Source organism: Sciurus vulgaris, assembly GCF_902686455.1.
Source record: "Sciurus vulgaris genome assembly, chromosome: 4".
In the NCBI taxonomy this organism is placed as follows: Eukaryota; Metazoa; Chordata; class Mammalia; order Rodentia; family Sciuridae; genus Sciurus; species Sciurus vulgaris.
This window is the reverse complement of record NC_136464.1, coordinates 100,365,017-100,387,808: the sequence shown is the minus strand read 5'-3', so window position 1 is coordinate 100,387,808 and position 22,792 is coordinate 100,365,017. Positions and strand designations below refer to the sequence as shown.

General features: G+C 36.1%; 1 protein-coding gene across 1 annotated transcript in view; it reads left to right on the top strand.

Annotated features, from left to right (window-relative positions):
- Positions 1 to 22,792, top strand: part of MICU2 (mitochondrial calcium uptake 2) — a 124,613-nt gene that overhangs the window by 90,884 nt on the left and 10,937 nt on the right. The window contains 2 exon segments of the mRNA XM_079138890.1: positions 766 to 831; positions 22,434 to 22,531. Coding sequence (XP_078995016.1) covers positions 766 to 831; positions 22,434 to 22,531 — 164 coding nt within the window.

The following is a 22,792-nucleotide window of genomic DNA, read 5'->3' as shown; positions in this document are numbered from 1 at the left end:
TAAGTAGCTAAATCTGAGATAATTTGGAATTTAGTTGCAGCAATTTAATAACTAGTAATAAGGAAATAACCTAGGGGAAAGTGTGTCTCCTAATTGATTTGAATTCATAGTTAGGGATTTTGTCTTCATCTGATTTTTTTAATCTTTTTTTTTTTAATTTGCTTTCCATATGAAGATTTGTACAAATGATTATGAAAGGTAGGTGGGTTTTTTAATGTATTCAACTTCAAGGCACCATTTACAACTTTATAATTAATAAAAGTATCTTTATTTTAATGCTTTGTAAGTATATAAAAGAAGGAAAAGCATATACTACATGTTTGAGAATACATATATACATGTTTATATATATATATACACACACATACACACATATATGTTTACATATATACCTTTTTAAGAGCTGTGTGCTTGAAAATGTGGCCGTAAAGTATCAGTGGTATAAAAAATTGTTATGAATAAAAATTCTCTTGAAAGTAGGACCAGATAATCTTGAATTTTTTTTAACTGCTGCCTTCACAACATGTATCTATTAAAGTAAGCTAACTTTCTAAGAAGAAAATTATAACAATAATAAATACTCTGCTTTTGTTGATTTTTCTCCTTTCATTCCTACTGGTCAAAAGTGATTTATAATGTAAAAAGTATTTTTATTAATATTTAGCAAATAACTAGTATGAATTTTATAACAACTTGTCCATTTTTTAGGTTATTTTGAAAAATTCAGTAAATACCTATGTAAACTCATGTTTGCAATCTTTTCAGCTTCAGAAGATAATAAGTAAACAAGATGACTTAAAGACAATGAAAACTAACGAAATAGAATGTCAGGTATGTACATACATAATCTAAATATTTACAAACAATATTTATGGTAGTGCTCTGTTATGTTATTCAAATTCACAGATAGTTGATGTTATAAATAACTTAATATTTAAATAGATGTGCTATATTCACATGATCCTAACTCCAAAAAGTACACTAGACTATATAGATGGAGTAAAATTCCCTCTGTCCCTTTCTGCCCATTTCTCCCTGGGGAGAGGAGAGCTACAAATTTCCTGTGTGTTCCTCAAGAGAAATTTTATGTATATAAACCACACATGTAAATAATTTAATAAAGGACTATGAGTGTAGCTCAGTGGTAGAGCCCTTGCCTCTCACGTGTGAAGCACTGGTTTTCATCTTCAGTACCACATAAAAATAAATAAAGGTATTGTGTCCATCTATAATTAAAAATATTTATAAAAAATAATTTAATAAATACATCTATTTAATAAATAAATCTATATCTGTTTTCCATGTTTATACAAGCAGTAGCATGCTATTCATTGCTCCACACCTTTTTTTTTTTTTTTTTTTTTTTTTTTGCTTAATATATCTATATATCTCATTCTTTTTAATGATTCCATCTACTTTGTCGTATAGGTAGCAGTTTCTGTACTCTTTTGAAAAACATGTAACATGTATTCATCTTTGCATATTAAAAGAATACTTAATAATCCTATAATTTTACCATATGTGAATAAGGGATAACTTCCCTGAAATATAGTTGCTGAATCAAAAGATAATAGTATTTCTAAGGTCATTGACACATTTGCTAAATATCGACTAATACCTTCTATAGAATATGAACCAATTTTCATTCCTAGTGAAATGCATATCAGCAAATTTTCATTAATAATCTTTCAGTTAATCATAATTCCACATTATACTTTCCATTAAATTTTCTTAAATTTTCAGATTATTTCATCTTTTAGAGGATGTCTGTTTCAAAATTTGCAAATTATTAGTGGTGTAGTTCTTTTTGACATTTTATTCCATTTGAATAATCCTATACTGTACTTCTTTTACTCAAATCCAAATCTTTTTAAATGCTATGTCCTTTTCCTAGGTGTACATATCCTGCATGTTTTCATAATACCCTGTATGTCCCCAATCATAGCACATTGTCATTTAATATAATATCTTTAGTTGTTTGGATCCTTTTCTACAATGAAAGCATCGTGAATGTCTTCAAGGTTGTGTGAAGTTAAAGAGTACACCACAGACACTAAATGCAAGTAGTACAGAACTCACTGAAAATTATGTTCATGGTTACTATTCATTGTAGTGAGTAGATACAGAATAAAATCAGCTGGAAAAGACACATGGAGTAGAGTTCCAGAAAGTGTCACAAGCTATTCCAATTATCCTCTACAGATGGAGACATGGAAAATGTAAACATTTTAAGCAACAGTGTTTAATAATATATATGGACTAGGGACAACTAAGGAAGCCCACCAGAAGCCTTGATGTCCAGAAATGTTATTGGAGTTAGCCATGTAAACCTCGTTGGCTCCCCACATGCCTGAACCTTTGTCTCCAGCCCTTCCAGAGATCAGGCTGAACCCCTGGGCCCAAAATTCCTACCCTAAATCCCCTTGTTAGACCATCTGGTGTGGGTCAAGGGCCCTGGGTATAGTTAAAGCCTGGACATTCTTGCCTTAGGAATTACCAGCAACCCTGGACGAAGACCAGACCTATTCTTGTGAAAGGTTAATTCTGTACTTACACAGGTTGTGTCCTTGTGGCCTGGTAAAGCACAAGTCATACATAATATGTTCAACTAATGTTTGTGTTTTTTGCTGTGCTGGGGATTGAACCCAGGGTCTCACATGCTAGGCAAGTCCTCTACCACTGAGCTACTTTCACATACCCCATGTTACGGGTTATTAAGATTGTTTCTGGACTGAGGATATATAGCACAGTGGTAGAGTATGTGCTTAGTACATGTAAGGCCCTGGATTCAGTCCCCAGCACTGGGGATGGCGGGGAGGGGGGAGATAATTTACAAATATTGCTATTAGAAGTCATGCTGCTATTCAAGAGGCTGAGGCAGGAGGATTGTTTGAATCCATGAGTTCAAGACAATCCTGGGCAACATGCAAGACCCCATCTCAAAAAATAAATAAGCTCAGTACAGTGGCACACAACTGTAATCTCAGCTACTCAGGAAGCAGCCTCAGCAATTTAGTGAGGCCCTTAAGTAAGTCAGCACGACCTTGTCTCAAAATAAAATATAAAAATTGCCAGGGATGTGACCCAATGGTTAAGTGCTCCTGGTTTCAATCCCTGGTACCTAAATAAATACCAATAAATATCCAAACATGTAAATTTAGGATAGAGTTATAAAAGTGAAATTCTTGGAACAAAAAGCATGAATGGTTTTTAAGACTTTTGATGTGAATTGCCAGATTGTTTTCTGGAAAGGTTTTTGTAACAATTTACAGTACCTGCAGTATTCAGTGAGCCTGCCCATCTCTTGGCATTTTCTCTAGGATTGATCTCTGTTTTGTTTTTAATTTGTGCCAGTTTGGTAGGGCGAGACGGTATCTCAATCTTTTTTAAAAATAATTATCTAGAGCATTTGTATTTCTTATTTTATAAGTTTTCTTTTTCTGGTTTATTTTGGGAGGGAATTTTCTTTAGGTTTTTGTTTCTTATATACTTTTATGAATATATTTAAAGATATTAAACTAGGATCTGTCAAAATTTTCAGATAGTTTTCAGATTCGTTTTTGAGTATAATGTTTTATCTATAGATTTAAATATAGTTCTGTTTACCTGTTTTTAATATGTTCAATTATTTTCATTCCTTAAAAGGTGTATCCATCAAAATTCATTGTAAATACTAACATATTCTTATTGAGTCTTGGTCTCATTTCTTTACATTTAATTTTTTCATTCATCAAAATTCATTTCTTAAGAGTAATCCTAGGGAACTTTGTATTGTTACTATTATGAGTAGAATCTTTTTTTCCCTCAGGGGAAAAATCATTACTACTAAATAGGAAATCTGTTTGATTTTTTTTTTTTTTTTTTTTTTTTCCCCCAATTTGATTTGTAATGTTTGTGTTCTGGTGAACCTTACAGAATTTTCTCATTATTTGATTTTTTTTCTGTTGATCTTCTTAGTTGTATAAAATCATATTATCTCTAATATTAATCTTAGTTTATTCCTTTATGCATTGTACAAAACTAACAGGAAAACATATTAATTAATAGCATTGATGTCAGGCATCCTGATCATTATTTTTGACAAACACTAAAAAAGGAGGAAGTGGATGTGGACAGGTGGTATGCTCAAATTTAGTAAAATGATTCTAGAGTCATAGAAGAATAAACACAAGAAAACAGGCACAAATGTTCTGAAAAATACAAGTAATGAGAGGTACTTATGCAAATAAAGTGGTATCATGAGAAATAAAAGTTAAAAATACAGACCCAAATACAATGATTATTATCATATATGATATAGGTAGCACTTTAAATCAGTGGGGAAATACTGTGAAATTACTTGTTAATAATCCAGAAACCTAGAAGTTTTTCTTTTTATTTAAAGTATTCATATTCATTTATTTTAAAAACACTTATTGACAAGAAGCTACAATTCATTCAGTACATTTTAAAGTTAATTTTGGTTTTATGGATGGCAGCATCTTTGTACTCTGAATGCAATTCAGTCTATAGATGATGCTTAGTAAGCACCACAGAATTTGTTAAGAATAACATGTGAATTGTTTTAAAAGAACGATTAGAATAAATAAACTACCATTTGCCAACCATTAAACACAAATGTACTTGAAAAACTGAAGTAATATTCACTGGCTTGTTATTTTTTTTTTTTTTTTTAAGATTCAAGATATTTTATTAACAGCTACTGCAAACAGTAAGATAACTCAATTAGATTACTAAGTATAGAATCAACATACAAAATCAGTAGATAACATATATTGAAAACAATCTTTTGGAAGATTGAATGGAAAAAAATATTTTGTATATAACAGAAAAAATATATTAATATGTTTGTCAATAAAGATGTGAGATCTATTAAAAATAAAAATTAAAATATCTCTGTAGCAAAAACAGCCTTTTTACAAACAAAGGGCCATATTATTGTGTAAATTAATTTCTAAATTTAACAAAATCTCAATGAAAACTTAACAGTTTTAAGCTATATCACCTGATGCTAAATTTAGCACTAAAACACCTTAAGGCATTTTTAAAAGCCTAAATAATTTTAAGAGTATCATACTGGTCTATTAGCAAAACAGAATGCCCAGATGTAAGTACACTCAGATACATATATAAATTGAATGTATAAAGAGGACACCATCTCAAATCACTGGGAAAAAGAAGTAGTCAATAAAATGTTATAGGGATAAGTAAAGTAATATCCCTGTCTTACAAATCTGGAGTTAGCAAGAACTATCTAACCTTTCATGACTCAAAATCACCAAGTCATAAATTATTTCACTGGTACTTTTTGTTACATAAAAATCAATTTTTTATGGAAAGAAGCATCATAAACAAACTTTAAAAAAAAAGACAACTAAGGGAGATATTTACAGCTCTTATCACAAAGCTATCCTTCATATCATGTAAATTGACAAAATCATAACCCTTTCAAAACATAGAAAAAGGAAATAAAATTTGCTGTTAATAAATAAGATAGTTAACTTCACTCATTAAAAAAGAAAAATGTAAGTTAAAACTGCGGATGAAAGACCGTTTTCTCTCTCCCCATTGGCAAAAATCCAAAGTTAGCTAACATACTCTATTGATAGGACTCTGGAGAGGAAGCATTTTCTCATGCATTCTGACAGTGGTGTTGAAGTCACCCAGAATTACTGTGTTATGGTCTGTGTAATTCCTGGAATTGAGAAGGATTCATTTAATGTACATAGATGCCATTTAATGTACCATTGTTTGGGGCATAAATATTTATGATCAGTATGTCTTCCTCATTTATGGTTCCCTTAAGCAGTATGAAATGTCCTTCTTTATCCCTTGTAACTTTGGCTTGAAGTCCACTTTATCTGAGTCCATATGCGTGGTATGTTTTTTCCCATCCTTTAACCTTTAGTCTGTGAATGTCTTTTTCTACGAGATGAGTCTCTTGAAGGCAGCATATTGTTGGGTCTTGCTTTTATTCCAATCTGCCAATCTATGTTTTTTGATTGATAATTTAGGCCAGTAACATTCAGGATTATTATTGAGATGATTTGTATTCCCAGTCATTTCGGCTTACTTTTGGTTTTTAACTTGACTTGGTTTCTCCTTTGATTGGCTTTTCCTTTGGGGTTCCTCCCTTTACTGACCTACATTGTTGTTTTTCATTTCCTCCTCATGGAATATTTTGCTGAGACTGTTCTGTAGTGCAGGCTATTTGTAAATTCTTTTGTTTATCAGGGAAGGATTTTATTTTGTCTTCAAATCTGAAGGCTAGTATTGCTGGGTATGAGATTCTTGGTTGGCAACCATGTTCTTTCAGAGCTCGAAATATGTTGTTCCAGGCCCTTCTAACTTTTAGGATCTGGGCTGAGAAATCTGCTGATACCCGTATTGGTTTCCCCCTATATGTAATCTGATACTTTTCTTTTCCAGTCTTTAAAATTCTGTCTTTATTTTAGATATTAGGCATTTTCATTATAATGTGCCTTGGTGTGGATCTGTTGTAATTTTATATATTTGGTGCCCTGTAAGCCTCTTTTAGTTGATTTTCCATTTCATTCTTAAATTTGGTCTTTTCATGTTATCCCATAGTTCTTGGAAGTTCCATTCATGATTTCTTACCATCTTCTCAGTTTGGTCAACTTTATTTTCAAGATTAAATATTTTGTCTTCATTGTCTGAGGTTCTGTCTTCCAAGTGATCTAATCTTTTGGTGATGCTTTCCATTGAGTTTTTTATTTGGTTTATTGTTTCCTTCATTTCAAGGATTTCTGTTTAGTTTTCTTTCAGAATCTCTGTCTCTGTTGAAATGATCTTTTGCTTCCTCCAGTTGCTCTTTTAACTATTATTTATTGGAGTGGTTGTTCATTGCCTGCATTTGCTCTTTTATCTCATCCTTTGCTTTGTGAATCTTTTTAATTAAGTATGTTCTGAACTCCTTTTCTGACATTTCTTCTACCATGCTGTCACTGGATTCTATTACTGTAGAATCTTGGTTTGTTTGGAACACTTTCTTCCCTTGTTATTTCATGTTGTTCACTTATCTTCCCCTCTAGCAGTGCAGATCTGGGGTATTGCAATTTTCCCTCTGTAGGCTTATAGTGCTCTGCAGGTTTCCAAAACCTCTTCTTTAAGGGGGAGATCAATATTAGCAGCACCCAGTACAGACAATATGCAGCCCTAAGCCAAATAGCCCCTATGAAGGCCTTAACAATATTGTTATAATAAACAGAGGATGAGTTCAAATATTATCTACAGTTATAACAAATAGATTTGCAATGAGTTCTACAATTTCTAATGATGGGCAAAGAGAATGGGGAGGGGTGTAGAATGTAACTGTTAATGGGATAAGAAAAGAGTATATAGAAGTACTACATTGTAGGAAGAATACAAGAGTAATCAAAAGAAGTTGATTGTTAGCATGAGAAAAGGGAGAAAGAGACTCTGAGGAAACAGGTAAACAAAAGAAAAATACAGCAAGAAAAATAAAGAAATAAAAACTCAAAATTTTTCAAAAAGGAGAAATAAAAGTCTGTACTATAACAATCATATACTATTCAAACTTCCCAGTCTTCAGTAGCCTGATACATGAGAGGTACCTGACAATGAGCTTCCAGTCTCCAGTAGGCATCTCAGGATAGGATTGGCCCCACATAAAGATGGCAGCTTCCACTTCCAGCATAATCTAAGATGACTGCACTGTCTTCCAAATCTGTTGGCAAATGGGGAGCTGCAGTGCAAGGCATGGGTGACAAGTCTATGTGAGGTACTGCAGGCTGCCGGCGGATGACCAGCCGGTGGACCTCAGGCAGTGGGTGATGGGTAGGTAAAAGGCAGGCGATAGGCAGACAAGAGGCAGGCCAAAGTGCAAATGGCGGATGATAGGCAGCAGTTAGTGAGCGATCTGCACTCTAAAAGTAGTCAATATGCTGGCAAACTGCGGGTGATCAAGATGGACAAATGGGGTAAACACCTGGGGAGTGAAGAACAGCAAAGACTGCCTCCCAGAGAAACAGATTTTCCTCTGCTTGAAACCCAAGTTACAAGTGACAAGGAACACAGCTTCCCTCTAGTCCGCCATCTTGGATCTCTCCTAGAAGTTATTCTTGACATCTCCTTGTTCCTCCCATACAATTAAGCCACTATATTCCATCTATTCTGCCTCTTACTTATTTCCAAATCCATCTTTTTTTCTTCTGTTCTTTTTCCACTACTATCATTTGAGAAAGCCACTATCATTTTGTCACTTTGAATATTACAGTGGCCTCCTAACTGATCTCCCTGCATCCTGTCTTCTGCATTTTCAGGTTGTAGCCAGGGATGACTTAAGCACAAATATAATGTAACTACTACTTAATTCTTCAATTGAACATTACAAATTATATACATGGATCAAAATATCACATGATACCCATAAATATGTACATTTTATGCATCAACAATAATATCATAAACATTTTTCAACAGTGTGAAAAATCCTGATAAGCCTATGTCATCTGTCTCTGGTCTACCCCCAGCCTCTTGCTAGACCACTTTTTTTCTGCAACAGAGTATTTGGTCTAACTGCTTCAGTTCTGATGCTGCTTTTAACACTTAGTAGCTATGTGACCATGGGCATACCTATCTACCAATCTCTGCCCCATTGAGAAATTTGGGAGATTAAATGAGTTAATACATTTGCAGTCTCTTCGAACTGTGCTTATCACCCAGGCAGTATATAAATAAGAATTTACTGTTATACTTACTTTTGCTTTCTACATCCCAGCCATAGAGCATCATGCTGTCTGCACCTTCAGGCCCTTACACATGCTCCCTGTTTGAAATGTTTATTCCCACTTTTTTCGTACTAAACTTCTGCTCAGATTTCAAATCATAGTTTAAATGACATTTTCTTAGTGATACCTTGTCTGAGCTCCTAAGGGAGTCCTGTCTCAGACTCTCATGACTCCCTATACATCCTCCTAGCACTTTCATGTGTGATTAGTTTGCGTTTGGGTGGGAAGGAGAAGGGGATGTGCACCTGTGCCACCCAGGGCCTCCAAGCATGCTAAACTTGTGTTCTTCCACTGAACTATACCTCCAGCCCCTGTATGTTTACCATTTTTAATAACTTGCTGAATGCTCAACTGTCCCACAGTAATAGAAAACCATGAATCCTCAAGGCCTAATAAAATGCCTGGTACATACTGGACCATCATTACATCCTCATCAGTGACTAAGGGACTGACTGACTAAATAGTACTGAGCTTATGTCACTTTTTATTTCAGAATAAATTCCAGATGAATCAGAGATTAAATGTCAAAAACAACACCATAAAAGTACTACACAAAACTAATGTTTTTAGATTATTGAAGTAGGAGAATTTTCTTTTATTGAGGTAGGTAATGTTCTAAAAACCATAAAGGAAAATTCTGGTAGATGTGACTTTTGTTATTTTTTTTTAATGACTAACACCTCAGTAGAAAAATAAACATGAATAATCAAAGAAATACAAGTTGAAATAATAATTTTTTTTAAATGTGTTTTCATGGGTTTGCGGATATAGCTCAATTGGTAGAGTACTTGCCTTGCATGCACAATGCCCTGGGTTCAATCCCAGCACCTAAATGAATGAGTGAATGAATAGATAGATAGATAGTTTTCATACCAGATTGGCAATGATAAGAAAGATTAGTAATCTTCTGTATTCTCTAAGGTATAGTAGGCACTCTTAACGGGAAAGTAAATTGCAAAAACATCTAACAAAATTTAACCACAAATTCCATTAACCCAAAAGTTTCATTTCTGGGGATTTATAATTACAAGTACATAAAGACAAAGAACAGTATTTCTCACAGCAATGTTTATATTTTTTTAATGGAGATAATCTAAATATACGTTAGTAGAAAATGAGTTCACTACATTATGGCAGGCATCCTTGGCTAACTCCTATATCAAACTTCAGACAAAAAAGATAATACTGGTCCTAAATCTAACCCAAACTTTCTACAGAACTAACATCTTTAAACTGATTCTAAAAATCATGGCTTAATGAATTATGTATTCAAATGCTTCTCTATCATGTTGTCTAAAACACACATTACTCTTCTCCTTACTTTTTTTTCTTTGGAGGAAAAGTCCTGAATATGGAGGTTTTCAGTTTAAGAGCTATGATTATTATTTCAAAACACATGACAAATCATATTCTTACAGAGCTTCAGAGGCTATTTTGATGTTTACTTTGCTTTTGCTAAAAGTATTCTAACTCAAATAGATAATATATTTTGATTTGTAGTTATATGTCACTGATCAATAAACACAGGAAAATAAGTATTCGGAGAGCATTTTAGACCTCAGACATTCTGTGGGAGAATAAAAAGGCTCATTTAGAATGTGAGTGGTTTCTCATCAGAAACCATGGAAACTACAAAGAATTGCCACAATATTTTTCAAGTACTGAAGCAGAAAAAAGTTGTCAAAACAGAATCCAAATTCCAGTGAAAATACTCTTCAAGCCAGATGTGTGATGGCACATGCCTGTAATCCCAGCAACTTGGGAGGCTAAGGCAGGAGGATGGCAAGTTCGAGGCCAGCCTCAGCAACTTAGTAAGGGAGACCCTAAGACCCTGTTCTCAAAAGAAAGAAAAAGGGCTGGGGATGTGATTCAAAGATTAAGTGCACCTGGGTTCAATCCCCCAAACCCCACATACACCAAAATATATCCTTCCAGAACAAAGCAGCAGTCTAGGAATGTAGCTTAGTAGTAGAGCATTTGCCTAGCATATGTAAAGTCCTGGGTTCTATACCCAGTACTGCAAAAAAGAATAAAGCAAAAATTAAGGCATTCTTTGATGAATAAAAACTGAATTTGTCACCAGAAGATCTACCCCAAATTAATGGCTTATATGAAGTTCTCCAAACAGAAAGGCGACAATAAAAGAAGGAGCCTTGGAGCATCAGAAAGGAAGAATACACTAAGCAAAAATATGAGTTAATACAAAGACTTCTCTTGAGATTGAAGCAAAAATTATAACATTGACTAATTTGGCTCTAAATGTTTATTGGGAAAATATTTAAGTCAAGGAAGGTAAAGGAACTTAAAAGGTAACTGCTAATATTATGACACCAGTAGACTTTATTAAATTATGTATATATAATGTAATAGCTAGAGTAACCACAAAAATGTCTGTCCAAAATATTGTTCTCAAAAACACAATAGATAAAATCGAATTCTAAAAAGTTTTCAAGTAACCCAAAGGAAGGCAGGAAAAAGAAAACAGAAACAATAAACATAAAAAAAAAAAATGGCAGACTTAAACCCTAATATGTCAATAATTACATTAAATGTAAATAATCTAAATGTACCAGTTAAAAGATGGAAATTGGCAGAGTGGATTAAAAGATATGACCCAACTCTGTGCTACAGTAAACTCACTTCAAATGTAAAGAGATAGGCACCTGTACCTTGAAAGTAAAAGAAAAATGGGAGTGGCTATCTAATATCAGAGTTGACTTCAGATCAAAGCAAACTGCCAGTGACACTGTATAACAATAAAAACATCAAGACAACATAGCTAATCCTAAATGTGTATATAACCAAGCAGCAGAGCCTTAAAAAATATGAAATGCCAAAACCGAAAAAGTAGACATAAAGAAATCTAAAATTACAGTTGGAGAGTTTTAACAATGCTTTTTCAACAGTCACTAAGTAGAACAACAGAAAATTGGCAAAGACAAAGAACTGAACAATACCATCAACCAACAAGAGCTGACTGACATTTGTAGAATACTCCTCCCAGAATAACAACCATTCTTTGCAATTATTTATGGTGCATACCAACACAGACAGTAAACATGTCTTGGGCCACAAAACAAACCTCCACAAATTTACTAGAATTGAAACCATACAGAACATGTTCTCTCACCACTTTGGAATCAAATTAAAAATCAATAATAGACAAAGAAAAAGACTTAGAAACTATACACACTTCTAAATAATCCATGGGTCAAAGAGGAAATCTTAAGGAAAACTAAAAAATACTTTTAGCTCAATGAAAATTGAAACACAGCCTATCAAGATTTGTAGGATCCAGCCAAAGCATTCCTGAGAAAAAATTTTGTAGTATGAAATGCATGCATTGCAGAGAAAAAATAGTGCAAATTAAGTAAATAATAGTGATAACATCAGAAATTAGTGACAGTTTTTAAATAGAAGCAGTAGAAAAGATCATTGAAACACATGACAGGATCATTGAAAAACAAATGAATAAAATCAGACTGGATATGTAACTCAGTGGTAAAGCACTTGCCTTAGCATTCATGGAGCCCTGGGTTCAGTCCCTAGTACTGGACAAAAACCAAAAGATTAATAAAATTGGCAAACCTTTAACAAGACTGACAAAGAAGAAAAGAGAGAAACACAGACACCAATAACAGGAATGAAACTGGAGCTATCACTGCCAACCTTGCAGACATCAAAAGGATAATAGTTTTACACATAAATTTAACACCTTTGATAGTGGACCAATTTCTCAAAAAGCACAAACCACTACAACTCACCAATAAAACACAAAATTTGAATAACTTAAGGAAATTTAATTTTTAATTTTAAAACTCCCCAAAAGGAAATCTCCAGGCCTCCAGAATCCACACCTCTTTTAAGAGGAACAGAAGGAAGAAAGAGGAAGAACACTTCCAAATTCATCGTGTATATCTAGGATTATCCTGACACCCAAACCAGAATGAGGAAATTAAAAAGCAGGAACAGAGTGGACTGGGGATGTAACTCAGTGATGCAGTGCTTGCCTGGCATGCATGAGGCCCTGGGTTCAATCCCCTATACCACAAAGTGTAAAATATATCCATGTACCTCATGAATTTGAACACCAAAATCCTTAATAAGAATTAGCATATGGAATTCATCAAGATAGTAAAAATAGTTACATGTCATGACCAAGTATGATTTATTCCAAGAAGGGTTCAATATTCCAAAAGCAATCAATGTAATCTAGCATATATAAAGACTATAGAGCAAAAATCACCCAATCGTATCAGTCTGTGTAGAAACAGCATTTGACAAATTTCAACGGTCATTCATGTTTAGGTTTTGTTTTATTAAAAGAGCTAATTAAAATATAAGTGGGGACTGGGGCTGGGGCTCAGTGGTGGAGCCCTTGCCTGGCATGTGTGAGGCACTGGGTTTGATCCTTACCAAAGTTCTAGTCACTACAATAAGGGAAGACAAGGAAATAAAAGACCTGTATTTGTAGATGGCATTGTTTTTCTAGAAACTCCTGAGAAGAATCTACCCTTACCCACCCCCAAAATAAAACAGTAACTAATCATTGACTTAAGGAAGGTTACAGAATATAAGCCAGAGGTATAAAGAATCAAGCATATTTATGTATACTAGCAATGAATATTTAGACACCAAAACTTAAAATACAATGCTATTTACAATTCTCAAATGGTAATAAAGTATCTTCAGCAGTAACTAGTATATACCTGGATATCTGTATGGAAAAAAAAATGAAGTTGGACTTACACCTCTCAACAACAAAAAAAGCTCAAATGGACCAAATACCTTAATATAAAAGCTATAAGTACAGAATTCCTTTAAAAATATAGGTGGGAATGTCATATGATATTAAATTTGGCAGTGGCTTTTTAGATGTGACATTAAAAATAAGAAACAAGAAAAAATAGATGCTGGAATTCATCAAAATTAAAAAATTTTGTTCATCAAAGGACACTATCAAGAGTAAAGAGACATCATATATAACTTTGCAAATCATATATCTAATAAGAGTCTAGTATCAGAATACATAAAGAACTCTCACAACTCAACACCAGAAAAACAACCCAATTAAAAAGCAGGCAAAGGACTTGAACAGACATTTTTACAAGGAAGACACAGGAACAGACAACAAAAACATGAGAAGATGCTCAGCACCATCATTAGGGAAGTGCAAGTTAAAACCATAGTGAGATACTGCGACATACCTAATCCATATAACTAAAATGTTAAAATGCTTACAACACCAAAAGATTGCAAAGATGCAGAGAAGTTATCTATTGCTAGTGGGAAAGTAAAGTGATACTGTCAATCTGGAAAACAGTAATTAGGCAGTTTTCAAGATGGCGGCCTAGAGGGTGGTGGCATTTCATGTTGCTCCAGGACTCAGGATTCAAAAGAGGAGATATAGAGAGACTTGGGACCAACTCAAAGCAGCCGGGTGAGTCTCTCCTGTTGGGGAGGCGTCCCAGATGGGGTGGTAGTCCCGGAACGCAGGGAACTTTGTGAAGTAGAGCTGCCCGGCGAGACACCCCAGCCCCCGCTGTAGCAGTGAGCTCGGACAACTGGGAGCATCGTAGAGGAGGCCGCTCAGCACAGCGCTTGGACTCGGAGCAACCACTGGGGCTCCAGGCGGCGGCCCAGAGGAGGGGCTGCAAGGAGAGCTGTTTAGACTCAGAGCACTACCCCTGAACATCAGGGCCTGCCCGGAGGAGGAGGAGGAGCAGCACGGCGAGGCGCTTAGACTGGGAGCAACTGCACCAGAGCTACAGGCGGTTGCCAGAGGAGGAGCTGCTCAGCGAGCTGTTTGGACTCAGAGCGACCACTCCGGAACGCCGGGGCCTGCCAGGAGGAGGAGGAGCGTGGCTGCTTGGATTCGGAGTGACTATACCAGAGCTACAGGCGGTTGCCAGAGGAGGAGCTGCATGGCGAGCTGTCTGGACTCAAAGCGACCGTTCCTGAACACCGGGGCCTGCCTGGAGGAGGAGGAGGAGGACAAGGAGGAGGAGCGCGGCGGGTCACTTGGACTCCCAGTGACTGCGTAGGAGCTCCAGGCGGCTGCTCAGAGGAGAAGGCGAGTGGTGAGTTGTTTGGACTCAAAGTGACCGCTCCTGAACACCGGGGGGCTGCCTGGAGGAGGAGCGCGGTGGGTCGCTTGATCTCGAGTGGCCGCACCAGAGCTCCGGGCAGCTGCCCAGAGGAGGCATGCAGCGGGTAACATGGACTTAGAGCGACTCAGAGTGACCGCTCCTGAACACCCAGGGGGCTACCTGGAGGAGGATGAGGAACGGGACGGGTCACTTGGACTCAGAGTGACTGCCCAGGGCTACGGGCAGTTGGCAGGAGGAGGAGGCACGCAGTGAGTTGCTTGGACTCCTAGCAACCGCACCAAAACACCTGTCTGGAGGAAGAGGCGTGGGGCGGGTCACTGGGACTCGGAGCGATTGTACGGGGCTCCAGGTGGCTGCTCAGAAGAGGGGCCGCATAGCCAGGTGATTAGGTGCAGAGCAGGGTCCCAGGACCTAGGAGGCTTCTTGGTGGAAGAGCCGCACAAAGACACGCTTAGGGGCAGAGCGAAGGTTCCAGGACTGCGGGCAGATTCTCTGAGGAGGGGCAGCCTAAGGAGACTCGTCTGCGAAGGGTGAGGCTCCCAGGCCCAGGAGGTAGGTCCAGGCCCCTGGGAACGTTGCAGAGGAAGGCAGCCCAGCCCAGGCGGTAGCTGTAGATTGAGGGGAACCTCTAGGAGGGGAACTGACCAGCAAGACCTCCCCACCGGCTGAGTCTTCCCTGCCGGGTGAGGTTTTCCCACAAGGCCGGTAAAACCAGAGACACAGGCCCAAACAGGCCTTGCCTCAGCCCTCAGCCTAGTTCCCCTTTGGATAACCATTGGTCAACAAGTGGAGGCACCTCTGCCCAAGCAGAGAATATACCCCACCTGAAGGCTACCACCCCTAGAGAGGCAGTTTCCTTGTGGAGCACTGCGCTATCAACTTCCTCCAAGACTTCAGGCTACTGAAGGCTAAGAGGGGATATACTAGAAATCTTCAGGGACATTATAAGTCAATAGAGGAAATCTGCAATATCTCAGCAGTCCACTGATACCTGAACAATATGAGAAAACAAGGGAAGAAAATGCCCCAAACAAATCTAGATGTTACATCAATAAAACCCAATGACAGCATGGCAGAAGAAATGACAGAAAAGGAGTTCAGAATGTACATAATTTAAATGATCAGAGAAGCAAACGATGAGATGAAAGAGCAAATGCAGGCATTGAATGATCGCACCAATCGACAGTTAAAAGAGCAAATACAGGAAGCAAAAGATCATTTCAATAAAGAGTTAGAGATACTGAAAAAAAAAAAAAAACGAATCCTTGAAATGAAGGAAACAGTAAACCAAATTAAGAACTCCATAGAAAGCGTACCCAATAGGATAGAACACCTGGAAGACAGAACCTCAGACATTGAAGACAAAATATTTAACCTTGAAAACAAAGTTGAACAAACAGAGAAGATGGTAAGAAATCATGAACAGAATCTACAAGAACTATGGGATATCATGAAAAGGCCAAATTTAAGAATTATTGGAATTGAGGAAGGCTTAGAGAAACAAACCAAAGGAATGAACAATCTATTCAATGAAATAATATCAGAACATTTCCCAAATCTGAAGAATGAAATGGAAAATCAAGTTCAAGAGGCTTATAGGACTCCAAATACACAAAATTACAACAGACCCACACCAAGGCACATTATAATGAAAATACCTAACATACAAAATAAAGACAGAATTTTAAAGGCTGAGAGAGAAAAGAACCAAATTACATTCAGGGGGAAACCAATACGGATATTAGCAGATTTTTCAATCCAGACCCTAAAAGCTAGAAGGGCCTGGTACAACATTTTTCAAGCTCTGAAAGAAAATGGATGCCAACCAAGAATCTTATACCCAGCAAAACTTACCTTCAAATTTGACGATGAAATAAAATTCTTCCATGATAAACAAAAGCTAAAAGAATTTACAAAAAGAAAGCCAGCATTACAGAACATTCTCAGCAAAATATTCCATGAGGTGGAATACAAAGAAGCAAAAACAAAGAATGAATACAAATGAATGAATACAAAGAATGAATACAAAGATGAAAAACAAAGAAGCAAATCAGCAAAGGGAGGAATTATCCTAAATGAATTGTCAAATAAAGGAGGAACCAAGTCATGTCAAATAAATAAGTAAATAAAATTTTAAAAATGAACCAAATGACCGGGAAACCAAATCATATCTCAATAATAACCCTGAATGTTAATGGCCTGAATTCATCAATCAAAAGACATAGCCTGGCAGATTGGATTAAAAAGAAAGACCCAACAATATGTTGCCTGCAAGAGACTCACCTCATAGAAAAAGATACCCATAGACTAAAGTTGAAAGGGTGGGGAAAAACATACCACGCACATGGACTCTGCAAAAAAGCTGGAGTATCCATCCTCATTTCCGATAATGTGGACTTCAAGCCAAAGTTAGTCAGAAGGGATAAAGAAGGTCATTTCATACTGCTTAAGGGAAGCATAAATCAGCAAGATATAACAATCATAAACATCTATGCCCCAAACAGTGGCTCATCCATGTATGTCAAACAAATCCTTCTCAATTTCAGAAACCAAATAGACCATAACACAATAATACTAGGTGATTTTAACACACCTCTCTCACCACTGGACAGATCTTCCAAACAAAAATTGAACAAAGAAACCATAGATCTCAATAACACAATCAGTAATTTAGACTTAACAGACATTTATAGAATACACCATCCAACTAAGAGCGAATACACTTTCTTCTCAGCAGCACATGGATCCTTCTCTAAAATAGACCATATATTATGCCACAAAGCTAATGTTAGCAAATACAAGAAGATAGAGACACTACCATGTATTCTATCAGATCATAATGGATTGAAGTTAGAAATAAATGAAAGAGTAAAAAACAAACTATTCCAACACCTGGAGATTAAACAATATGCTATTTCACGATGAATGGATAACAGAAGATATTAGGAAGGAAATTAAAAAATTCTTAGAGGTAAATGAGAACAAAGAAACATATCAAAATCTCTGGGACACTATGAAAGCAGTACTTAGAGGGAAATTTATTTCATGGAGCGCATTTAATAAAAGAAGTAAAACTCAACAAATAAACAACCTAACACTACAGCTTAAAGCCCTAGAAAAAGAACAGACCAGCACCAAAAGTAGTAGAAGACAGGAAATAGTTAAACTCAGAGCTAAAATCAACAAAATTGAAACAAAAGAAATAATACAAAAAATTGACAAAATAAATAGTTGGTTTTTTGAAAAAATAAACAAAATTGATAAACCTTTAGCCACACTAACAAAGAGAAGACGAGAGAAAACCCAAATCACTAAAATTCAGAATGAACAGGGAAATATCACAACAGACACGATTGAAATACAAAACATAATTAGAAGCTATTTTGAAAATCTATACTCCAACAAAATAGAAAATTTTGAAGACATCAACAGGTTTCTAGAGACATATGAATTGCCTAAACTGAACGAGGAGGACATACACAATTTAAATAGACCAATTTCAAGTAATGAAATAGAAGAGGTCATCAAAAGCCTACCAACAAAGAAAAGTCCAGGACCAGATGGGTTCTCAGCCGAGTTCTACAAAACCTTTAAAGAGGAGCTCATTCCAATTCTTCCCAAAGTATTCCATAAAATAGAAGAGGAGGGAACCCTCCCAAACTCATTCTATGAAGCCAATATCACCCTGATACCTAAACCAGACAGAGACACATCGAGGAAAGAAAATTTCAGACCAATATCCTTAATGAACATCGACGCAAAAATTCTCAACAAAATTTTAGCAAATCGCATACAAAAACATATTAAAAAGTTAGTGCACCATGATCAAGTGGGTTTCATCCCAGGGATGCAAGGTTGGTTCAACATCAGGAAATCAATAAATGTAATTCACCATATTAATAGACTTAAAGTCAAGAATCACATGATTATTTCAATAGATGCAGAAAAAGCATTTGATAAAATACAGCACCCCTTAATTCTCAAAACACTGGAAAAAATAGGGATAGTGGGAACATTCCTTAACATTGTAAAGTCCATTTATGCTAAGCCCATGGCTAATATCATTCTAAATGGTGAAAACCTGAAAGCATTCCCCCTAAAAACTGGAACAAGGCAGGGATGCCCTCTTTCACCACTTCTATTCAACATCGTCCTTGAAACTCTAGCCAGAGCAATTAGACAGACCAAAGAAATTAAAGGGATACGAATAGGAAAAGAAGAACTCAAACTATCCCTATTCGCTGATGATATGATTATATACTTAGAGGAACCAGGAAATTCCACCAGAAAACTCTTAGAACTCATAAGTGAATTCAGTAAAGTAGCAGGATATAAGATCAATGCACATAAATCTAATGCATTTTTATACATAAGTGATGAATCTTTGGAAAGAATAATCAGGAAAACTACCCCATTCACAATAGCCTCGAAAAAAAATAAAATACTTGGGAATCAATCTCACAAAAGAGGTGAAAGACCTCTACAACGAGAACTACAGTACACTAAAGGAAGAAATTAAAGAACACCTTAGAAGATGGAAAGATCTCCCATGTTCTTGGATAGGCAGAATTAATATTGTCAAAATGGCAATACTACCTATAGTGCTATACAGATTCAATGCAATTCCAATTAAAATCCCCAAGGCATACCTCACAGAAATAGAGCAAGCAATTATGAAATTCATCTGGAAGAATAAGAAACCCAGAATAGCTAAAGCAATCCTTAGCAGGAAGAGTGAAACGGGGTATCGCAATACCAGATCTTCAACTCTACTACAAAGCAATAGTAACAAAAACAGCATGGTATTGGTATCAAAATAGAAAGGTAGATCAATGGTACAGAATAGAGGACACGGATACAAACCCAAATAAATACAATTTTCTTATACTAGACAAAGGTGCCAAAAATATGCAATGGAGAAAAGATAGGCTCTTCAACAAATGGTGCTGGGCGAATTGGAAATCCATATGCAACAGAATGAAACTAAACCCATATCTCTCACCATGCACGAAACTAAACTCAAAATGGATTAAGGACCTCGGAGTCAGACCAGAGACCCTGCAGATTATAGAAGAAAAAGTAGGTCCAGATCTTCAACACATTGGCTTAGGACCAGACTTCCTCAGCAGGACTCTCATAGCACAAGAAATAAAAGCAAGAATCAATAACTGGGATAGATTCAAACTAAAAAGCTTTCTCTCAGCAAAGGAAACTATCAGCAATGCAAAGAAAGAGCCTACAGAGTGGGAGAAAATCTTTGCCAATCATACTTCAGATAGAGCACTAATCTCCAGAATCTATAAAGAACTCAAAAAACTCTACACCAAGAAGGCAAATAATCCAATCGACAAATGGGCTAAGGAAATGAATAGACACTTCACAGAAGAAGATCTACAAGCAGTCAACAAACATATGGAAAAATGTTCAACATCTCTAGTAATAAGAGAAATGCAAATCAAAACCACCCTAAGATTCCATCTCACCCCAATTAGAATGGCGATTATCAAAGAATACAAGCAACAACAGGTGTTGGCGAGGATGTGGGGAGAAAGGTACACTCATACATTCTTGGTGGGACTGCAAATTAGGGCAGCCACTCTGGAAAGCAGTGTGGAGATTCCTTAGAAACCTTGGAATGGAACCACCATTTGACTCAGCTATCCCACTCCTTGGCCTATATCCAAAGGACTTAAAATCAGCATACTACAGAGATACAGCCACATCAGTGTTCATGGCTGCTCAATTCACAATAGCCAGATTGTGGAACCAACCTAGATGTCTTTCAATTGATGAATGGATAAGGAAACTGTGGTATATGTATACAATGGAATATTACTCAGTCATAAAGAATGATAAAATTATGGCATTTGCAGGCAAATGGATGAAATTGGAGAATATCTTGCTATGTGAGATAAGCCAATCTCAAAAAACCAAAGGTCGAATGATATCGCTGATAAGTCGATGAGGACACATAATGGGGGGAGAGAGGGGTTAGTGTTAGGGTTAGAGTTAGGGTTAGGGAGAGGGGCAAGAATGGAGGAAGGAAGGTCCGTACAGAAGGAAGAGGGGTGGGAGGGGTGGGGGGAAGGGAAAAAATAACAGAATGAATCAAACAACAATACCCTATGTAAATTTATGATTACACAAATGGTATGCCTTTACACCATGTACAAACAGAAACAACATGTATCCCATTTGTTTACAATAAAAAAAAAACAGTAATTACCCTCCTGAGCATCTGTTCCACAGAAATGAATACCTGTGTTCATGCACAACCTGTTACACAAATGTTTTAGCAGCTTTATTTGTAATAGCCTAAAATTAGAAACAACCCAAATGTCCTTCAACTGGTGAATGGTTAAAGTGTGGTAATCCATACCATGAAATATTACTCTGCAATAAAAAGAAACCATTGATACAGCAACAACCTAGATTAATCTCCAAAGATTTATGCTGAGAAAAAAAGTGCCAATATTACATGTTATATACTTTATTAATCTACGTATATAACTTTTTTTTTTTTTTTTTTTTTTTTTTTTTTTTTTTTTGGTGCTGAAAATCAAAGCCAGGACCTCATGCATGCTAGGCAAGGCGAGTAGGTGTCCTACCCCAACCATTAATATTTTTGAAATGATCATATTATAAGTATGGGGAATTAATAGCTGTCAGAGGAGCTGGAGGTACAGGTCAATGGTAGAGCATTTGCCTAACCTGAGTTCTATCACCAGCAACAGAAAAAAAAAACAAAGACGTTTTTAAAGACTAGAGGGTGGAGCTGGAGGAAAGTTGCTGTAGCTATAAAAGAGCAAGTGAGGAAGGAAATAGTCTCTCTATTGACTTTATCAAAGTGTGATATTGTATTATAGTTTTATAAGATGTCACCATTAAGAGAAACTGAGTAAAGGGTATCAGGGATCCTTTTGTATCATTACTTAGAATTTCATGTGAATCTACAGTTACCTCAAGAAGGGTCTAGTATCAGAATTTATAAAAAACTATATATTTAGTATTTAATAAAGAACTAAGATTTTTTTTTAAATAAAATTATGAGAACAAATGCATGGGACGTTTGTATTTGTTCCTTGGGTTGTGTGCTTATCTACACTGGGTTTTTTTGAACCTTTGGCCTCAATTTGCCTTTTTCTGTTTGTTGCTCTAGTGTCTTTACTAGGTTGTCATGCCATATTTTTTCCTTAGGCTCATATACTCTTGTAGAGCATGGATGAGGTTCTCTTTGATACTATTACTTGGAAGTAAGTTATCTTTTTCCCCCAACCTGCAGATACTGCATTTTGATCCACTGTTGTGTGTAGACTATAGGAGTAAAGAAGAGTTTCCTCAGCTAAATGCAGCGCTTGATGAAAATAGATTCTATTCTCTCTGTGATCCCATTAAATATCGTGTACAACCAGAGAAATGAAAAGTTGTACCCCATTTGTGTACAATGAATCAAAATGAAGTCTGTAAAACTTTAAAAAACAAATATATATCTAACACCCCTCCAAGGCAGAGGAAATTAGATAATTTCAAATAACTACCTAATTTTTTATAGGAGCCAATAGAGAAAGAACCTGAAATTAACACAACCCTTCAGATGCACTTCTTTGGAAAAAGAGGAGAAAGAAAACTTCACTATAAAGAATTTCGAAGGTAATGTAACTGTATTTATTTAGGAAAATGTTATGCATTAGAAATGAAGAAACTAAATACATTCATTTCTCAAAACTACAGACCAAAAGCAATATATGGGTCTATATGGCATTTTATCTCTGAGAAATGAACCTGTGAAGCATAAACTAAAGTTACTTATGCTCAGAATATTCTAACCTATTATAAAAGTAATCTGCTTTATGGAATATAGTAATTCTTTTTAGTAGTTTAATGTTTGCAAGTAAGAGACATGCCCCCAGT